Here is a 22,239-nt window from a genome sequence, read left to right as displayed (position 1 = left end):
ACATGATACAGGAATGACAACCAGAGGTTCCAGTAGGCCAGAGTGAAGCAGCAGAGAGGCCAACAAGGCATTTTCCAATAAGCCAGAAGAAGGAGACTTACACAGGAGGACAGGGCGCAGTCAGTAGGGAAGGTTGCAGCAAAATCAGGAATCGTCCATCTCACAAATTAAATTAAAAATGGATATGATACAGAGTGTCATCCAGATAAAAAGACTCACACATGGACTGGCTATGCCAGGTCACCAACTCACAGGCATTCATTATACAAGTTTTGCCAGCCAGCCAAACTTCCAACCACTTAGGCAGACCCACTCAGATGTATATTGATATATAAATGTAGCTTTATATAAATGACCTTGCAACTAAACTCCTAAACTTAGATGCAGACACCCTGTCAATTGGGTAAAGAAAACTAAGTGTCCTATTTTATACAGACAATCCGGTTATTGAAAGCATTTAGGTCTGGCGTCTTCCTTCAAGCAATAAAGAAAGGGAATCATCTACCCATGTTGACTATAAAGGTTTACACATCTCAAGCAGTCCTTGGCGCAGTAAACTGCAGCAATTTATAGGGTTATCTTTTAACTCACAATTTGTCAAAAGCTGAATATAAGTTTGTGAAACAAATACTTAGCCTACCACAAATGTGTTCTACTGTCCCATTGTTTTGGGAAATTGAAAGTATACCTATAAATTATGTAACGGCTTTCAATCCTGTATAGTGGATTTGTATACAGTGAGCAAAGGAACTGACTTTCTACAAAGAAGTAACGTGGGATGTTATACACTCGAAGAATGGGAGCAGTAGAAGTGGTAAAAACACATGAAGAATTTTTTCGAATACATTGGCCAGAGTGACCTGCTGCAGGAATCGAAGACTGTCACAAGAAAGGATGCGAGTGGTGTAAAGCATAGATTAAAACATTTTCATCTGGATAGCTAACTTAAATTCACGATTACTCACTAGATTTAAAGGATACCTTGCCCATAAGATGTCATTCTCCGTCGAACAATGTCTGGATGAAATCTTTCCACCCAGAAGAAGGATCCCATATCTAATATTCAGATTGAATGGCAGAGTTTACGAGCAGATGGTAAAAATATGATTATACTACATTTTGTTCAGCTGTAGTCTAGAGTGAGATCCATAATCTGCTACTCTGCCTTCTGTACACAAAGATAAGAAGGAAATGGCTGATTCCAAGGTTTATAACACAAAATGTAAGTTGATGTTTGTAAGATGTAAATCTACATTACATTCCTGCCTTTGCAGTTTCTGGCTACATTATTAATACATGGGAGTGGAGAAGGACAATACAAGATATATGATTTGCTTAATTTAATTTGGATTTGGTTTTATTGAACCACACCTGCAGAGGAATGAATAGCTCTTCCAGGGCCTTTTAGCAATATATAGTGGAAAATGAACTCTAAAACGAAGTTAATGCAATTTCATGAGGATGGTGCCTTGTCCTACCCTTTGGCTTTGTGGGAAAAAACTGGAATAGGTGGAAAATGATAGGTACTTGTCAGTGAACATTGAAGGAAAGGTGGGATATGGTTCCCTGGTAAAGGAAATGAAAACAAAGGTCCTCCTGCTAATGGTACGTACTGCCAATATGCCAGGGGAACAGCAGGATACAGCATGGTTGGGTTTTGGTGACTGTATAGACAGTGCTTTTGCCCATCCATGCTGTATGGGCTTGAGGATAGTATGGACTTCATATCGTGGAAAGTGGGTTTTGGAGAAAGATCTTACACTTACCTCCCTGTGTACCTATTTCTGCAATGAGGCTTGAGATGGGGCTATCATTTTTAGAAGGACAGGTAGCTGAAAAGAGGAGTTCTCTATATTTTAGGATATTGAAAGAACCAAGGTGCACTGTACTTAGGGCTGTGAACCCTTTAATAGCCCAAATAGAAGCAAATAGCAAAGGTAGCATTTGGTTGGAAATTGTGTGCAAGAAGTACTTTGAATTGCTCAATTGGACTCAGACCAGTCCCAGGATTTAACCACTCTGTCGTAGGTGGAAAGTAAAGCAGAGAACCTGCGACTGGAATTTGAATTATGAGACATTACGGAAGTTAAAATCATATGGGGAAATATTTGAGAGCATGCACAGGTTTCTAACTCCTCAAAGATATTTCATGATCTGCCCGGTGGAGAAAGTACAGATATTTGTGTTGTTACTTAGAATAAACCAACTACCTATCTTGAGTGTCATAGGTCCAAGACAGGGGATTAAATTGGAACATAGGATATGCCGAATATGTAAAATACCTGCTTAATTGGAAACCCCAAGGCATGTATTGACGCAATATCAATACTATGGATCTTTGTATACGAGTGCTGGGCAGGCATGTTCATGACCTGGATTGCATAAAGAGCCGGACCACATGGAAGTTATGCATAATGCACTTTTCAAAATATGGACTATAGTCGCTGCTAAATTAAGGATTGAGAATTTAAAGGAAATGTTATTAATGTGTGTTAACATTTTATCATTTTGTGCATGAATAGGAATAGATTAGTTTTGGTTACGTTTTCCTTTAGTGTTTGTTTTATAAGCTGTGATGATGATGTGCCAGTGTGCCTCCCACAGCGTTCGAACGGGCGCCTATGACTTTTGAACTGCCGAGCCTTGGATACCAGTTGCCCAGCATTCCACTGAAGGCACCAAAGTTGATGTTGTTCCTCTAGTGCCGCCCAATGATTTCCGAACCGCATAGTTTTCTACGCTGGTAGCCTACAGCTTTACGGAATGCCCATAAATTGTTGATGTTACTAGACTGCCACCTCATGATCATTGTACTGTATAGTTTTGCATATGAGCAGCCTAGCGTTACACTGAATGCATCTAATCTGATTGCTATTACCCGAGTACCTCCTAATGATTTATGCACTGCATAGCTTTGCATATTAGCAGTCTAGCGCTGCATCTAATGTACTTATACACGTTGATGCTACTTGAGTTCCTTCCCATGCTCTTCTGTACTGCATAGGGGCAGTACACTCATCCCATATGCTCCGGTGCAATGGAGGTAAGCTGTAATCAGTTTGACCTCTTTGCCGGCACCCACTTCACCCGTCCGCGATACGTGCTGCTTCTGCTGTGATCCTGCAATCTGTGATAATGGTGCATTATCAGTGCATTACTATATGACTAGCCTTGTCAACCTATTTAGCCTCTCCTCCAAATATATGCTACCATTCAATCATGGATGGCCACCAATGGCCTCTGCCTAAACGGTGATAAAACCGAGATCATCATCCTAACCCCCAAGGAAATTCTAGCCAAACTCGGCCCTGAATACTCCCACTTCACCATTGACAACACGAACATACCAGTTTCCGCATCTGTAAAGACTCTAGGAGTCTATTTAGACTCCACACTCTCAATGACGCAACATGTCAGCGCCATCTCCTCCGCTTCCGCGCTCACCACTAAACTCATCTATGCCATAAAACCATTCCTTACCTCCCAAAACAGCCTCTGCATCGCTAGGGCCACCATAGGAGCGAGGCTATACTACTGTAACGCCCTCCTAGCAGGCACCTCATCCAAAAACCTAAGCAAACTCCAAATAGTGCAAAATAATGCACTCCGAGCCGCCTTGCACATTCCTAAATACGACCATGTATCCCAAGCAAGACGAAATGCACACTGGCTCCCAGTTAGTTAAAGAATCAATTTCAAAATCCTCACTATTACTCATAATTGCATCAACTTCACCGCACCTACATACTTATCCGAAACCATAGACAAGAACTCCTCAGACTGCCCCAAAAGAAGCCATCACACTAACCAACTCTGCATACCCACCATCAGAAGAGCCAAAGCCGGCGGCATTAGCTTCCCCCACATTACACCTAAGTGCTGGAATGCTCTTCCCAACACACTCAGAGCAGAACCATCACTGCTTGCCTTTCGAAAATCACTTAAAACTACCTTATTTACCTAACTCCTTTCTTCCACATACACCCTTCCTCTTCACCACATACCTCAAGATGTTCCTTATCTCAATTACTGTGTCTCTCTAATTTGCTCTATAAATGTACATTTCCATGTAACCAGTTTCCTCTCTAATGTAACCAGCAAGCTTGTTCACCACTGTAACAGCGCCACGATGCCCATGGGCTGTTGTGCGCTTTAAAAATACAAATAAATAAATAAATAAAATGATTGTGTATTTTATAGTGATGTACATTTTATGTGAAGAGTTTCTTTGATACTAGATCACATTAAATTATAAATAAAAAATAATTTAATTTGGGCCCCATGGAATTATTTGTCTTACATTTCAACTTGCTCTGTATTTAATTATTTGCCTCATTTTCATATTTTATCTTTTGAAAATGTTTATATTATGTATGTGCATTGTAACTGTGCTTATATGGAAAATAAAGCTGAATTGATTGATTGGTTGATGTGGAATGAGCGGTCTGGGAAATTCCAAACTAATCTGGATAATGCATTCACTGAGAAGCCTGTGGGTTCTGAACTAGCCTATTCAGGCAGAACAGTCGTTGGTGATGTACCTTGTCGAAGCAAACCAAAAACTGCCACACAACAAAATGGTAGGGTTGCAGGACTTCTAAAATGCATTTGTACACAAATGGCCAAATGGCCAAAAAATATGGTAATTTGGCTGCTACAGGGGTAAAGGTATACAAAATGATGTAGCCAACGGTAAATCAAACGGCGACCACCAGCTTATTCCCCTATACACTTTCTGGGTGATAGAAATGTCCAACTGACAAAATGCAGTGTTTAAAAAGCACCCCAGATGTGGTCAAATAGGCTATCAGGCATAGCACATCAAAAATGAGTGTATTGGCCGGGGGATATAAGTAGAAGTCCCAGTAGGACGGCATGGCTTGCAGCCATGGAGTAGGTTGTCTCCTCGGACTGCTTCCGCTCGATCCTTAATGATCCGTAAGAAATGGCAAGTTCCAAAGTTCGAATATAGCTGGAAATTAGTGAAAACGTGGTACCCCACGGACGTTCCTAGCTGGAAGAAGGTGAGCAGAGATTTCGCCACCGCAGAGAAGCAGAGAGTGGAAGAGAGGGATTGCCGACGACACCTGCAATCAAGATGGTGGCCGCGAAGTAAAAGCGACTCTGAAAGTGAGTGGGAGGCTCGGAGGACGAGAGGAGCCTGAAGCACACAAGGGGGGGTAGCAACCAGGTTGCCGGGGACGCGTCAGCGAAGCGGACTTCAGGAGCGCACTTTTTGAGGCTAAGATGCGGACCCAAGTAGTGCACTTTTCGAAGCAGACGGACGCCCTGATACTAGCGCGCCCAGCCCAGAGTAGGCATGGAGAGAGGATCGGCTATGGACTACCCGGTACCTTGGACTACACAACAAACACAAGGGAAGTGTTGCGCATAGCCCCCCTGGTGGTGTCTGAGTCTCCCCTGAGAGCGAGAGCAAGAGGCAAGTCCGTGACCCGACTAACCTGGGCAGCACAGTGATGTTCAGGAGCTGCGAATAGTAGCTCCAGGGGCACTTAAAAGAGCCGGGAGAGCTCAGCAGCAGCAGCCCTCCCGGGGCACCATGAAAAAATAACGCATTCACAGAGCAGCAGGATAGCAGCATTACTTCGAGGACCCGGGCTAAGCAGTGAAACTGGGGAAGCTGCCATCGTGGCCCTCACGTCCTGGGAGGCCACGTATATGCTGATCAGACAACTCGCGGCTGGCAGCCATCACAAACAAGGCACCAGGGGACAGATCCGGACATCGGACTGGGGTGAGGGATTCCTCAGTGTGTAGTAACAGTGAGGGGTCGGAGGCTGTTGGGAAGAGCATTCCAGTACGCCATTAATTGTGCCCAGGGGGACTGCAACACCTCCTGCGCCTATAGCATATATAACAAGCCCTTGCTAGTAAACAGTCACCAGCAAGACGCATATAATCGTGCCCTGGGTCCAACTGGAGGGGCTTGGGGCAGAATACGTTTGCGAACAATCGCCAGAGAACGAGGCAGGCTGGATGCCTCCCAAAGTGGCCATAAATATATCAAACCAGCCCACATTAGACAGCTTTACTAGAACCAAGCAACATGTTCCTGGAAGTGACATGGATCCAGCGCAGGAGAAAGGGGGAGAGTCCATGGAGTTGCATAACCAGGTGATGTTAGCAATAGCAGACCTAAAGGCCTTGTTGGGGTCGCAGATTGAAGTAGTGCAGATCGATGTTTGACTGTTGCCCCATGACATGCAGATCTTGGCAGAGCGCACGGCCACTTTGGAGACCCAAGTGAAAGAGATTGTAGGAGCACTCCGGGAGACGCATTCAGATGTCCATGTCTTGAAGCAGAAGGTCAACCTGCTGGAAACCAGAGTGGAAGAAGCGGAAGGTCGAGCCAGGAGAAATTATATCCGCATAGTAGGCCTGCTGGAGGGAGAGGAAGGTGCGGACTCCACAGCATATATAGAGGACATGCTACTCCAAGAAATGGGGCCCAGTAACCTCACACAGGGCATTACAATTGAAAGGGCACATAGAGCGCTAACCAGGAACACCCCAGAGATCGATTATAGCCAAGGCCCTGAACTATAAGGACAGAGAGAAAATACTGGCCTACTGTAGGCAGGTCGGAACTTAGAAGAGGTTCAGCAGACCTGGCAGTCTACCCCGATTACACTTTCCAAGTGCAAAAGAACCAGGAACAATTCTTGGTGGCCAAATTCACGCTTTTTGCTGCTGGAATGAAATGCATGTTGATCTAATCAGCCAGCCACGAAATCATACATAAAAACAGGACGTGGTTCTTTGACCTCCCAGAGGAAGCGCAGGCACATGGACAGGGAGAAGATGAGCCCTTGTGAAGAGGACAGAGATGACGACAGAGAGAAACGCAAAGGGGGTTCTATACAGCCGACAGCCAGGAGCATCTAGAGAACTTCGGGCAGTAAGTGTGGCATGGTGCGGTGCTCTGCCGTCTGTAGATGGACAGTCACCTTAAGGAAAATGGATTTGGCTATGAGATAATCCTTCCTGATCATGCCTTGATGCTTGCTTATTTCATATTTTTTTTTTTGTTTCTTTCTGGAAGGCGGGGCACTATTGGTCTGCATCTTATATTATGACAGAGGAGCCCGTAATTGTGGCTGCTGCCGCCACACCTTCCTAGTTCAATTTTTTTGGGGCACTATTTAGGTGCCCGTCCGCTGTGTTCTAACCTCAAATATGGCGGCTTGGGGTTGATACGAGAAGTGGAGAGGCCTGAGCAAGGATCATATTTCTGGGCCGTTGTACATAGTTGGGGGTGTTTGGGATGGTGTGTTGGGAAAGGGCTTGCCTGCACGTAAGTTAAAGTGGACTAGGAACGTAAAATCCTTGATCGGATCACCTCAAGAGGGGAGGGAGGCGGTGGGCGCCGAGTCAGCAAGGGTTGACCCACCAGGAGGGAACAAAACCCAATGGCTGGTACCGGAAAAACGTCCTTACTTGGAATGTGAGGGGTTTGAATGATTATGTGAAAAGAAACCAGGTGTATTCGGACCTCAGGAGAGGCAAAGTGGACATATCCATGTTGCAGTAAACACACCTTACGGCCGAAAAAGTGAACATTCTTAGCAAGTAAATAGAAGGGCCGGTGTTCTGTGGGGTACATTTATCCGCCCAGCAGAACTCCCCTACATAACCAAACTACATCTCAGCAGTCACCAGCAAAATGGCTGCACTGGCTCTGTTGAGCACTATCGCCTTGCATTAAAACTGCGCTTTGCAGTCACCAAAATAATGGCTGCACTGTCTTACCAGCCACACATGGGGCAAGATGAAACACAGAACACCCCGAGAATTACTGCCAGTATTTTCTTCATTTGCACCAGAGAAAAGAAGCCAAAGGCAGCGTTGCTATGCTGCGAGCTCAAAACGTATCACTGAAAAAGACAATATTCTGCCTTTTAAAATGACTGCGCCCTGATGCTCTTTCATCTGTTCAACAGTACACAGTTCTGATTCAGTGAGACCCAGCTATGTCCATCCAGATTCAGGTTGTGCTCCAGCAAAAGGGGGGCATTTCTCATTGAATGACAGGCTGTGCTAGGCAAGATGTGTGAAATAACAAAGAACTTCACTTCAGCCATACGCAAAAACACTTAACTTTTGCAACAAAATATCACAGCTAAACTCTTCACAAAAAGCCCTCTATCTCTGCTAGCTCATGTCCGTTTCAAAGGATCTTTTATTTGAACAGATGCCTGTGCATTAGAAACATGACCGGGTCTTTGGAAAGGTTCAGAAATTGGATGAGAGGAAGGCTGCATTGTAAAGTGACCGCCAAGGAAAATTAACAATGTGTAAAATGGTGCTTTTTTACAAACAAGAACATATGTTTAAAAGTGAAATGTTGAATTAAGGCTCTGTCCTTGCATAGAAATGTGATGGGGGTGTGTTTTAAAACATATATGTGATATTTAATTCCATCCGTCTTGCTTTCTGGTTCAGGAAAGACTTAAATAAATAAATACATTTACTGTGAAATCAGCAGGATAGGTTTTTCTTTTAGGCCCTGGCTTCAAAGGACTGACTACAGGATCTACCTCCCCCCAAGTGGGCCAGCATCTGGGGTATATCAATAGGCAAGGGTGAAGCATCTCACACCCTCATCAGACATTGCAGCAGTGCTCCAGCCTGGGATAAAGGATTTCCAGGACACATAGGTGTGACTTTCTGGTAGCACCTCCCCTCCACTCAAACTGGAAAGCTTCAAAGGCATCTCCATAGCAACACTGGATTCAGGCTGGCTAGAGCCTGACATTTGGCTGTGGGTTGGGAAAATGCCCTTATTTGCAAAGATGTCTTGCTGTTGGGGCTGCTTTTGGGCATTAGTCTAACTTGAGCCCTAACCCTAAGAAACCTTCACTGGACCCCAGAGACTCTATCTGCATTTTCTCCTGCATCTTAAGTTCTGTGGAACTGTACCCTGAACTATTGGGCACAAGGCCTCAGGCAACTTGGGGCTGGACAATTTTAACTAGGGATCATCTCTGTGGACCTTTTTGTGCATAATACTTGTCTAACCTTTCCTTAGCAGGATTATCTGATTTGTATTATGCCTTGTAACCAAGTGAATGTATATATTTATTTAGTTTGATAGTGTTGTGTGATACGTCTACCTGCTTGTAGTAATTTTTCTATAGTGTGTTTTGGCCATAATTAAATAACTGTATTTTTATACATCCTGTCTAAGTGTAATCTGTGATTCCCAGTGTGTGACCTCATTGTGGACCCTTTACAAGCTCACCCCCTTTAAAGAGCGCAGCCTAAACTGCCTGTCACTGCTACCTAAACTGGTTTGGCTACAGCTTCCCAGAGTTGTTCCTGTCACAATATAGGTTGGCCTTTGATACATCTGTCCACCAGAAAACAAGCAGATGGCAGCAGATTATTTTGTTATAATGTTTTCGTTTTACCAGCATAATTCCATTTTGAATACCATATATGCAAAATAGCTGTGACCTGTGGTTTTCACTCTGTCCTTTGGTCATTTTGCTTTTTGGCTTTCTGCACATGCGCCCAGGTCAGCAAATGCCATATATGGTAAGCCCCTTTCCTGGGCTCCAGCTTGAAGTTGTAGAGCAAAATGGCATTGTATTCAGCTAGCCGGATGTACGGGTTGGCACCGTCTTGCTCCAAATCTACTTTCCATACATGAGATGTTTGTTGCGGGCAGATCTCGGGCAACAGGCTCTCCATGATTGGACAGCTTTTGCCAATTTGAATGGTGCAGATCCTCATCATTGGTGGGCTGGGTTAGCCCCAGCTGAAATTTAGGATTAAAGGCGTTCCTGCAGCCAGTCACCAGATTTTTGACTGGAGCCAAGACCCAGAAAAAGAGGAACAACATGCTTAAGACCCAAATACTGCTGCTGAAGATGAGCAGCACTGATTCCAGCCAAGTCCCAATGAAACCCTGCCTCTGTAACAATCCACATAAAACCTTCTTCAGTGCCTCAACCTTTGTGCTGTTGGGACCAACAAGCCTTCAGAAGTGTCCCGGAACCATCTGGTGTGCTGGCCAGCTTAGTACAAGGCATCTCCTGGGCATTGGTCGATGTCCTGAGCTGCAGCTTGGGACTCTGCAGGTCATCAACGTGTTGCCTAAGACCAGTCTTCCTGCTGCTGCTCTTCACACAAAAGAGAGCCTTCCTGAGCTGAGCTGTCTTTTTACTCAAGAGTCTTACCAGCCACACTCTAATTAACGGGAAATTTGCTTCTGAGGTGTCTGAGCTGTCCTTCTGGAAGATTACTGGAACCATGTTCGATTGTAGGCCCCCTGTCTAGTCCGACCCAATCACAAAGCTGAAACCAGCCAATGCTTCTGCTGCCCCAGCCACTGCACCTGTGGCCCATGGACCCCCTGCAACCGGACCAATGACAGAAATGGCCCCAGTGATTCTGCGGGCCCTAAGGGTGGTCCTTCAGAATATCTGAGTTTGGGGAGGGAGCTTGCATACCTGTTTCCTACCCCCCACTGACATAAAGATTACTTTGGTGTAAAGTCCACTCCCTAACTCTCCCTTGCCTGGTGGTGTTCAGTGGCGTTCTGGCCAAGGATCCTCCCAGGGTAACCCCTAGTATACGGGGATTTGGATCTACTTCCCGTCTTTCCTTAGGTGCATTACATCTGGAACTTGTATTCACCTGTTACATTGCAAGTACCTGTTCTGGGACATGTAAGACTTACATCTCACTGCATAGGTGCTAGCCTTTTGGAGGCGCTTGGGCTGCTTACCTGGTAGGGAAGGGCTTCTTAAGTTAAATGGGCATTTTAGTTCTAAGGGAGGGTGTATGTTTTTGATTGCATTACTCTTTTCACTTTATTGCCTACAGTTCTACTTGTTTCAATTATCTTGAACTATTACAACTGTTTTAAGTGTAGGTGATCTCACTTTGAGATAACCAACTGTGTATATACGTATGTGTTTATAGGAACATTTAGGGATGGATTCTTTTTTTTGTTTCTTTACATGCTTAGAGATTGAAGGGCCTAATCAAATAGTATTTTTGTACTTGTCTGTTGTGTGAGTACTCCATATACCTTAATAGTTTGGCTAGACCTTAGTGTCAAATTCCCTGTTCATCAACTAGAGTGGCCTCTCAGAAGCCACCTGCAGGACTGGTTCTGAAACCCCATCTTAACAGCATTTTTCAGCTTTGCTAATGCTGGTTTGTGACTGGCTAAGTGCAGATAGTGGTGAGACAGGCTTGATGGTGGGGTATGGATACCCACTGGGTGTGGGCAGGTGAACGCATGTCAATGGCTGAATGTCTTCCCATAAGTCTGTGGTTAGGGAGCAACTTCCACTAATAATTTATTGTCCTTCTGATAGCGACATTTTTGTCATTTATAGATGTTCATTCTCCTGTGCGCCCTACCGGCCTGAAGCCCAGCACACTGAAACAGTTGGGTCATTCTGTGCATAGTCTTCCAAAGCCTGAAGATCGGAAGGTAAGTGTATTTATTTTAATTCTAGTTGTTGTCCTCAACTCTTCTTTTTAGAATGTGCCTGTCAAAATCATATTATTTCACACGGAGCTCCTAGGTTTTCCCATGCCATGCACGAGTCATCCAGTCCTACTTTTTTCTTGACATTCTGGAAATTGTAATTTTGACTTTCTTAAATTAAATTTAGGAGTAGAGGTTCTAGAATTGAAGGGAAAAACACACATGGGTGGCTTTCTCCTGCATGGCAAGGAAAACCCTGAGGGCTCTGGTTATCTCCTTTTCGTTTCAGATTTTGACTTCCCTCCCACCTGTCCACCATTTTGCTCCCCTCTGCCCTAGTTGGGCATAGTTCCAGTGTCCAGCAAGTGGACATTCTTCAGTGACCATCATGGAGCCTCACTGACATAGGCCACTTCACAAAAGATAATTAATGCTCACTGCATTGCAAGCAGGCCTCTTCGAGCACATTGTTGGATTCATGTGGGTGCCGATCAAACAGATTCCAAAGCACGTTCCTCAACTTTCCCTCAGTCCAAAAACTTTCCCTAGTCTATCCTTTGATACGGAGTGTATCAATCGCTCTCTTGTTCAGAGTGTTGTCTCAGAACAATGCAGATGGCAACTTTCAAATAGCAATGACCTTATGTTTGTCCACACATGAGCCAAAGATTTTCTCAATAAAAACTAAGCACCAGTAAATACGTGTCAGTGCCTTTTTTCTGCCCATACGTATCAACTCCATCCCTTGCCCCCTAGCTCCAGCCCTTCATGTCCGGGTCAAAAGGTAAAAGGCAATCAGTTGACATTCTTCTGTCGCCGTCTGTGCAAACAGCTCGCAAAACAGACTTGTAGCAAAAATGCAAAGATGTTGATTTGAAAACATCAGGAACAACGAGGACTTTCCCATGGCAAATCACTCAGCAGCCTGGAATTCATCCAGCAAGCAAGTTTCATCCCACGCACATTCTCTGGGCAGAACAGATATTGTGTTCACACCCGAAGGCCTCCAGGAGACACTCCTCAGAATTCTTGCTGCTTCATGGCAAACATCACATGGCACGTGTGTTCAATGTCAGGTCGTCAGCTCGGAATGCAGTCATGGTCAACTCTCTGGACAGGTCAATCTGGGTCGACAGGCAAGTTGTCATGGTAGGCAGTCTTCTCAGCATCAGATGTAACTCAAAACCAAAAAGAAAGAAAGTGCAGTATCAGTGTTCAGTTTATATCGAGCTGTATTCAAACAAAAGCAAAAGCCCATTCCCATTCAGATTCAGTGTATACAAAGGTCTGTATCTCTAGCTGCTGTCAACTCTGTGAAGCATTTTCCCTTCACATTCTCTGCATAATGCATTCCCATCTTTCAAGAATGTAAACAGAGCAAATTCCTTCAAATAATTCGAAATCTCCAAAATTGCAAACCACTGTGTGTCGAACTGCAATGTAACAAAAACATCTATAGCGATTCTCATCCCCTCCTTCAACATTAAGAAACCACCACGTCTTCCTTTATGTTGACAAAACAGCATCTCATTCATCAAAACTCTGTGTCCTGCATCTGCATTTCCATTCAGTAAACAAACCCTGCCCTCCTGGCATACTTCAACTTCATAACAGCAGTCTGCTAGCAATGTCGTGCAATGTTGTGGCAATTCTAATCTATCATCCCGCATTCCTCTATAAACGCCAGTACTATCAGTGTTTCCCCGAGGCATTCTAGCAAAGCTCAATGCATTCTGCACATCAAAGCATGTTCCCTCTACAGAATTCGTAGTCAATTTGTCATCTAAATAAATCCCAAATCTGTCAGCTTCCCCTTTAGCCCGCAAATTGGGGCCATTACAATTTATATCAAATTTATATCAAATATCTTCAATATTTCACTTCTCCCCATTAAATCAGAATGCCATGATAAGTACTGTACTGCTAAGTACTGCGTAGAAACATTTCTCTGCAAGGATGCATCATCAGAACTGCACTGACATCTCTCTACAAAGGGACTCGCAACAACAATGGGTACTATTTCTAACATAGGACACATCTCTGGCATACATGTACTCCCTACTAAAACATCATTCTGTCGCCCTGCTGACATGGCAGGGTTATCTTGAACCACTGAACCTTCAATGGAACATGTCTGTGAGCCACTTTCTCGTGACATAGCACTTATCACACTAGAGTTTGCCCTAGGTAACTGCTTCTCCTCTTGGGCCACCCCTATCTCATGCACTTGCACTCTCTCGTGCTCTCTCGTGCTCTGATTCTGGGACCTTGTGCCAATTCTCTAACATATTCTTGAGTCGATCCCTTATTGCAAGATGGGCGCCATTTCAGAAAACTAAAAAACAATGGTGCACTGTGTTACGGAGGTGCAGTGAGAAACTACAGCAAAATTGCTATGCTATGGGACAAACAAACATGAAAAGATAATAAAATAAGTAACAGTAATAGATTCAATTCAAAACATAATACACTTTATTCATGCCTTGCATTGTATAACACAATGACAGAAAATCACTACATAAGCAAGCAAATCAGCACTCTTTAAGCATAAGTGCAACTATCCCAGCCCCTCCGGCTTCTCGTTGCAATGCTCTCAGACCAGCTGAGCATAATCCTACTGCATTTCCCACAATGCTCTCTCTAGCATTAGCAAAACCCCAAAATAGCATTTTTCTGTAAATTTCTCTGTCCCCACACAGCTCTTTCAACCATTCTAATGAGACAGCTCTCTTCCTTCAAGCTCTCTCTAGCATTAGCTCTCCAACACACTCCTACTCCCCTCATCTGCATCTGCCATCTGCATCTCTCGACAGCCCTGCATCTACTCAGTCAGATGCCCTCGACATTCTCCTGCGCTCCTGTTAGACAGAATTTACTCAACAGAGACCCCGCCGTTATACATTGTGATGACGCAAATGGCAGTCTGTTCATTTCTATGGATACGTGTGAATTTAGCCAGCATAGCAGTTCTCTTCAAGACAGCATGTCTATCTACGTGCATGAACATAGTTCACAGTGACATTTCTACATTTATACATTATAAGGACAGAACATCATATCACGTCTTTCCCTCGAAACATGGAGAAGGCTTATTTGCGAAACCCAAAACAATGATTCTCTGCGGTCAGCCTTTCAAACTGAAAAGCACATTCTCTCCTCCCAGCTCTCTGCCAGCCAAGGCCATTCTGTCTGGGCCAAACAGCTACTGGCAAAGACAATTGTTTCCACTCCATTCCACACTGTACAAAAACAATCTTTCCGCGCACGATTCAGAATGGACAGAGAGAGAACACAGCGCCTAAAAGCACTAAAATGACAAGTGTACATAATTCACATGGTTTTCAGCAAATATGGAACCATTATAGCTTAAGCAAACCCCATAGTGTTAATATGGGCTATTTCTAGATGAATGCATAAATGAATACATGGTCAATGGATGATTTAATAGATGAATTACTCACATGATAACTACCATAGAAATATGTGGACTAACAAACCCTCCCCTCGCCTTATACTCTGCTTCTCGGCCCCACTGCTCTCTTCCCCTTCTCCTGTCTCCCCTACCAACTGATCTCTCCTGGTCTCTCCCTTCTCAATAAACTTAGTTTCCTGGTTTTGTTCCAATTTTTCCAATACCCACTACCTTTTCCCACTCCTTTCTGATCCTATTCGCTTCCCTCCAAATATCACTTTTTTCAGTGCTACCCTGCCTAACTCTCTCCTCCTGCCTCGCACTCTCTCTCCTCCCGCCTCCCACTTCATCGTCTCTCTCTCCCACTCTTAACCTAACGCTTCTTCCAGAATTACCTCCAACCACTCTGAGTCACACCCAATTGGCACCCCTTTCTCACCACCAACACCTTACCTCCTCTCTCTGTAAATAATCCAAAGTCTCCTCCAAGTCTTTCCCTAGCTTCTACACCCTCCTCTCTGGTCTGTCTGTTGGTCCACCTGCTCCTTCTCTCTGACCACACCCATCCACCTCTTACTCTCAACTGAATCAGCTGGCTTTTTGTAGCCCACTCTTTCCGGCCTAGATGCCTCCCTTTGCTCCCAATGGCTACTCAAGAATGCTTGTTTCTGGGCTATTCAGTCACTTCTATCTATATGTTTTTTTTAAAAATATTGCGCCACTCGCCCAAAGGCCTCAGGGCGCGCCCAAGACGGACACACAGAGAAACAGATAATGGACTGCAAAGGATGAAGTATCAATTGTCACAGAAGTCTTGTGTACATTAATCTATCCCTCTATCAAACAGTAAGGTTTTCACTTGTTTTTTAAATTGGGTTGTGGTTGCACAGAGCTTAAGATCTAGCGGAGGTGAATTCCAAAAGGTGGGTGCCCAGGCATTTAAAACCAGCACCGCCAATCCTTTTTACCAACACACATGGTTGTTGTAAGATCATACTGTTGTTTGAGCGAAGGGCCCGTCTAAAAGGAACTATGTTTATTTTAGACGACAGGTAAAGGGGTGCTTCACCCGAAAGACTTCTGAACACCAGGGCGGAACCCTTAAATTGAATCTGCTGCTCTACAGGAAGCCAATGCAGCTTCTTGCGGGATGCATAGATCTGGGATCGGCGGCTCAGCACACATACAGCACGAACAGCGCTGTTCTGTGCCACCTTTTTTTATATTGGCTTTGACATGCCCACCAAGAGACTGTTGCAGTAATCCAACTTCGTATTTACAATAGCTGCAACAATTAGAGCTCTAGTGGCCTCGGATAGATACGGGCGGATCTGCCACAGTAAATTAGTATAGCATGAACAGGAAGACATAAGATGTGAGACTTGTTTCTTAAAAGACAGATGAGTCAAAAAAGACTTGCAATGTTTTAAGTGAATCCGTAACTGTAAGAACATGACCATTGACTGAGAAACATTTATAATGGGGGTACAGGTTTTTTAACTTTTCCTGGGTACCAATAACAAGCAGCTCCGTCTTTGAATCATTCAGAGCCAATGAATTTACAGCCGTCCTTTTCTGTATGGCTTCAAATACTTAATTTACTCTGGCCGCATCTTCGCTATGAACCCCAGTTAGTTTAAATACTATCTGGTCTTCACCTGCATAATTTGCAAACCGGACACCTAGAGAAACAAGCAGATCACATAGGGGTTAAGAATACACATTGAAGAGCAATGGAGACAAACATGATCCCCCAGGGACACCACAGGTTAATGGTGATCTTTGTGAGTGGGCATAACCCTTGGCCACTGTAGCCGTCCTTGGTACCAGAAATGACTTAAACCATCCTGCATCCACGGGGGTACATTTCCCGACCTCAATCAGTCTATACACCAGCAGTGCATGGTCAACCAGATCAAATGCAGATGAAAGATCTACCAATAAAAGTAAATCTGCACTATCTTCCTGATAATACCTGTAATGTTGTTTTTTAAATCCAGAAGGGCAGTCTCTGTCCCAAGGTTCATGCAGAAACCTGATTGTTCAATGGCCAAAACATAATTTTGTTCCATGAAACTTTGATATTGAGTGCAGGCAATTGTATCAATTATTTTTAGTATAAAGGGAACATTCGTGATAGGTCTGTTGTTCCCTGGGACTGTAGGATGAAAGTTCTCTTTCTTTATCAAAGGAGTTATCTGTGCCTCCTTGATATTTTCTAGAACATAGCCTTCTTTAAAAGAGCGGTTAACAAAATGAGTGACCCATGGAGCAAGCATTTTAGCAGAGTCCTTAAAGAGTGTTGCCGGAAAAATGTCCCCCTTTGTCGAGCTGAGCTGTTCGTGATGATTGTGTACCTGTTTTCCTTGATGTGGATCTTGTTGAGGCCGCCAGACTGCAGTCTTCTGAACGATGAGTGTGTGACTCGGGGAACCCGCCTCTCCACCACCCAAATGGCACAGGGTGGAGGATGGGCAGACTCCCAGCGCCACGGAAAGCACTCTCCCGATTAACGTGACGATGGGACTGTGCAAGCACAGACAGGAGAGGCTACGGTCAGTCCGAAGAGTTGAAACAAGGTGAGGTCCAAGTTGAAGGTCGATGCACCAAGCTGCAGGCTAACTTCGGATAGCTGGTAAGAAGATGGAGCACCAAGCACCAGGCTGAGACAGACTGGAAAAGGGGAACCAGATTGGGAACGAGCTAAAGGTCCCAGGGGAATCAGAGGGGACCCTTGAACCCGCAGGGCGGAACAAGGAACCGAGGTAATGAAATAGGGACCAGAGAGACCCAAAAGACCTAGAGCTAACTGGACCCCTTAAGCAGACAAAAGGTTAAGTAAGCAACAGGGCCCTAAGTGGAACAGGGTACCCAGCAGGGCAAGTAGGACGGGATACCCAGGAAGGCTGTAGGCAGGGCAAGTAGGACAGGCAGGGCAAGTAGGACAGGGTACCCAGGAAGGCTGTAGGCAGGGCAAGAAGGCAGGATACCCAGGCAAGCAGTAGGTAGTTGGCTGGGCAAGTAGGACAGGCAGGGCAATTAGGACAGGCAGGGCAAGTAGGACAGGCAGGGCAAGCAGTTCAGGCAGGGCAAGTAGGTCAGGATACCCAGACAGGCTGTAGGCAGGGCAGGATAGCGGGAAGCTGGTTTCGCAGGAAAACCAGGAGCGAGCAACACGAACGAAGCTTCCGCGTTGAGACGCGATTAGCTTCTGTTGCCGCTTCCTTTTATGGGCCGCCGGCGCCCGCGAGGCCTGAAACGCAAGCCGTTTCACCTCCGAGCGCCGGCGGACCCAAAACGAGGCTTGGAAGGCGAGCCCTTCCCGATGTACAAGCCTGATCTACGGCGCATGCGCGGGACCGAGACAGTGGTCTCCCGCGCATGCGCCGTAGCCCACTAACAGCGGTTCCTGAAGCTCTCCTCCTGGCGGCTCCCCAGACGCGAAAGCGCGGGTAGATCCGCCAGGAAGGAGAAGGGAGAGCGATCGCCCTGGACCTCGGTCTCCCCCGAAGTGGCGTGACACCCTTGCAAGATGTCGGCTTCATGCTTTGTATTGTCTCCAATACCTCCAATACTTCTTTAAATGAAAAAGACTAAGTGTTTGAATTAATTATAAGATCGGAAGATATTAGAAAAGGTTCAGTGGACTCTAACAATTTAACCTGATCCTGAATACAATGTTGATGTTGGCTGTTTTTTGGGTAAAGCCTTCATGAATGCATTGACACCAGTCATTGTCTTCAGGAAAAGATGCCTTGAGCACAGTACCTTTTAATTCCTGCAGCACAGTGAACAGTTCTTGGGGTTTTGATTTTGCCTGTTCTATTCTTATGTTTAAATTATTTTCTTTGGCTTTGAACGCTTCTCCCTTGAAAGATCTAGCTGCAAGCTTGTAAATTGCTGCTGTCTCATTTGACGGATGTTTCCGTCAACTACGTTCTGCCTTACGTTTTTCCCCTCTGGCATGTAAAACCTCTGCGATGAACCACTGATTAAGACTGTTAGGGAGAATTCTCAAAAATGTACTAATTCCTCTCTACCTTAGAGACTGCTCTTTTGCTGGACTTTAGGACTTTTAATTTCTCACCTTGAGAGAGTGAGACCTTTTCCCAATCTCGCATGTATTTTTTCTGTGATTTATACTCTGTGTTTCTTTTGACTTTGGAGTCTGACAAACTCCATAGGCATCATCTTTACATTGTCACAAAGCACCTTCAGTGCAGTGGCACAGGGAAGTCGCTTAGATTTCCCAAAAGTTGAAATACCTTCTCTTGGTTAAACTACTGTTTCCAAGAGCAGTGAAGTGAAATTGACTTAACTTACATTTGTAACTTTCTAGACCCAGCACACACTATCTTACAATAGGGTGCTGGAGGGGTTACTTAGTATCCCCTTTGACTAGTTTCCCGTGTAACATTTTTATGTTACCCTTTCTACAATTAATGGCTGGTGTCAGTGGTTTACTTTTACTACCATTGTGTGTTTTTAGCGCGTGCTGCAATTGCAGCTGCAGTAAGACACCCATGGGTGCCCATTTTGTCAAAATGGCCCGGTCTTCTCTTTTCACCATTTCTTGGTTGAAAGGTCCTTCTTGAGATTTACTCTGCGCGCCAAACCAGGTTTGGTCTCTTTGTTCGTTTTGTCTTCGGCGGGATTCACAAGTGAAGCCTGCCTCTGACTCCAGTGTGTCTGGCAGGGGCAGAAAGGGAGGGAGGTGTCCAAAACTCCCTGTGCTTAATCCTCTTGGTTACCGGAATGCACCCAAAGGTGATTGGCCGGCTGACTGTCCTTAGAGGACAGCCACCCTGCTGTGTGATTGACAGCTAGGCTGGAATGAATGGGAGAAACCTGCATAAAAGGCGAGGCTTTTGGCTTGGAAGGCAGAGTCGACCACTAGACGAAGGAATCCGAAGAACAACTTGGAAGAGACACCTGCAGCAACACTTGGACCATTGGTTTGCCTGGTGAAGCCCTGCTGCTGTGCTGAATCTCCAAATTCATTTTGACTACAGAAGCCCTGCAAGGACGAATTCTCCCCTTGGGTTGGTGGTACCAATCAACCCCAAAGTGAACTCGTTTGGACGTCCTCTCAGTGCTGGCTCTACTTCCGCTGCTGCTGGAACCAAAGTGCCAGGGACAGGAACACCAAACCGAGTGCTTTGCTTTTAAGACAGACCCGTGTTTCAGGAAGATCCCCCGGACTCCCTTGAAGCAGGACTGACCAAGCCACCTCAACAGAGTGCCAGACCCCAGATGCGAGGAAAGTCCAGAGTGGTATCCATGAGACCGCACTGGTGCTATTTGCTATAGATGCGAGGAGCTAAAACCGCCAAGTGCTGCTGAATTGAAGTTTGCCCATTACTGCCGCCGACCTTTCGATTGCAGTGCAGGAGTCCCCAGGCGTCCTCCCTCTTGTCCCCACGACTGAGGCCCAGGAACAACAGGATATGCAGAGCTGTACAGGAACAAAAGCCAGCTGGAACAATTTTTTTCTAATAATGTTACTGTAAAGTGTAAGAGGACTTGCCTCTTGTGGTGCAGCCCTACTTGCTCTCAGTAGAGGCTTGTCTTGGTTAAACTTGCAGAGTTGCTTGCAGCTTTGCCCCTCACAAACCTTCCAGCTTGTGGTCCTTCAAGTGAATCATATTTCTACAAACTTTTCTAAAAACACTGCAAGACTTTGACTTACCTGCAATGAACATCTTCAGCTCCCCTAGACTTTGCTCAACTAACATTGGCTGTCCTGGCTCCCTGAGAGACTCTTCTTAGCTATGACTTTGTGTCTTTACCTTTCCCCCAGGAAAGGGTTAATTTACTTTGGATTGGAGGGTTGAAAAAGTACTTACCAGTTTATGAATTATTTGTTAACCTTTTCCCCAATCTAGCCTTTGCACCAAACTCAATATTGCTCTAAATGTACCAGTGATAAATCAATGTCCACAGTGTCCCAGCTATTTAAGTCATCTGAGTGTGTAGGAAGTGTCTGCGTGCCATCCCCAATGGGTATCATCTGAGTGATTTGAAGTATATTTTGAAGTGTTACATGTTTTGCTCTCTTTTGAAGAAGGCCGATATTACGGACTGTTAAATAAATTAATTGTTTAATCAAGAAACATTGAGTTTAAGAGGTTATTTGAATAATTGTCATTGTGAATCTCTGTGTAGAAGCCCTACTGCTCACGTTGACCCCCTCTTCAGATACGCCTGGCTGCTCAGCCACACTACCAACCTGTGTAGTGCAGACTTATACCAAAGGTTGGTTTACCTATTGCCAGGAAGAAAAGGTTGCTGTAGTCTCCCAAAGGGTACTACTACACAAAACCTTTCCTAACAAAGAATAGCCATTTTATTCAGTTTTACTGATTTTAGTGGAGCCAGAGAGTCAAAAGCTTCATTTGTCGTTCATCTAAGGGAAGATACGAAGATATCAAGGGGAGGATTTTCTTCCAAGGAAGGTAGTAAAGGGAGTACGTGAGAGTCAAAAGCCTCAATAGACACCTTTTTACAATTACGGGTTAAGATGGAAGGGCTGATAACTTTTAGAAGTTTACCAAGGAGAAGAGGGGAAGAAGTGTCAAAAAACACATGGGAATGATCCGACCATATACATTCTTCCACAGATGTTACCAATATTTTCTGATTGAAATGTTTGCAACATCGACAGAGCCTCCTGATCCTGGGGATTATTAGCCCATAGATCGAAGTCCCCAAGAATAATAAAAGTGGTTGTATCCTTAAAGACACTGCCAATGAATGCAAGAAGTTGCTCTTCAAAGAACAGTGTTACTTTAGGTGGTCTCTATTATAGTAGGAAGCTAATTGAATTAACAGGGTTGATTTTCAGTTTAACCAACATAACTACACATTGATCAAACATTGGGGAGGCCGATATATACAAATTTAGCTCTTGCTTAAATAGTATAGCAACTCCTCCTCCCCTGCCATCCTGGCGATCAGTGTGTAGGCAGGAGTAGCCAGCTGGAGTGGCCATTACCACTTGCCATGGCCACTTGCTGAGCTATCCCCTTGAGGTCCAGGACTTCTCCCTGCAAGTCTTTAAAATGACCTCTAGCCCGCCCCGAGCTTTGCCATAAGGTCCATGTGATGACTGGGTTTGTTTGTTTGCTGTTCCCCTCCTGGATCCAGAAAGTCTTTTTCTACAAAGCTTTGGGGGGTGGGTAGGTGGTTTTGGGCTATGTAATTGATCCCCTACTTCTGAAGGGGAAACTGTATTCCAGTCCTGTTGCAGTATTATTATTTTATTTTTTTGAGCACAGACCTAGTTTCGGGACGCTACACAGCGCATTACAATCATATGGGAAAGAACACAGTGAGGGAAACAGAGAAAAAAGGAGCGGGG

General features: G+C 44.9%; 1 protein-coding gene across 3 annotated transcripts in view; it reads left to right on the top strand.

The window, feature by feature from the left end:
* HMGXB3 (HMG-box containing 3) overlaps positions 1-22,239 on the top strand; it is a 1,885,602-nt gene that overhangs the window by 840,889 nt on the left and 1,022,474 nt on the right. For all 3 annotated transcript variants that reach the window (XM_069654075.1, XM_069654073.1, XM_069654076.1), the window contains one exon: positions 11,373-11,470. In XM_069654075.1, the coding sequence (XP_069510176.1) occupies positions 11,373-11,470 (98 nt within the window). The remainder of the gene's footprint in view (positions 1-11,372; positions 11,471-22,239) is intronic.

Source organism: Ambystoma mexicanum, chromosome 3q (genome assembly GCF_040938575.1).
Source record: "Ambystoma mexicanum isolate Mex_15411 chromosome 3q, UKY_AmexF1_1, whole genome shotgun sequence".
NCBI classification, from domain to species: Eukaryota; Metazoa; Chordata; class Amphibia; order Caudata; family Ambystomatidae; genus Ambystoma; species Ambystoma mexicanum.
Note: the sequence above shows the minus strand (reverse complement) of the source record. Positions and strands in the feature narration are given on the sequence as shown.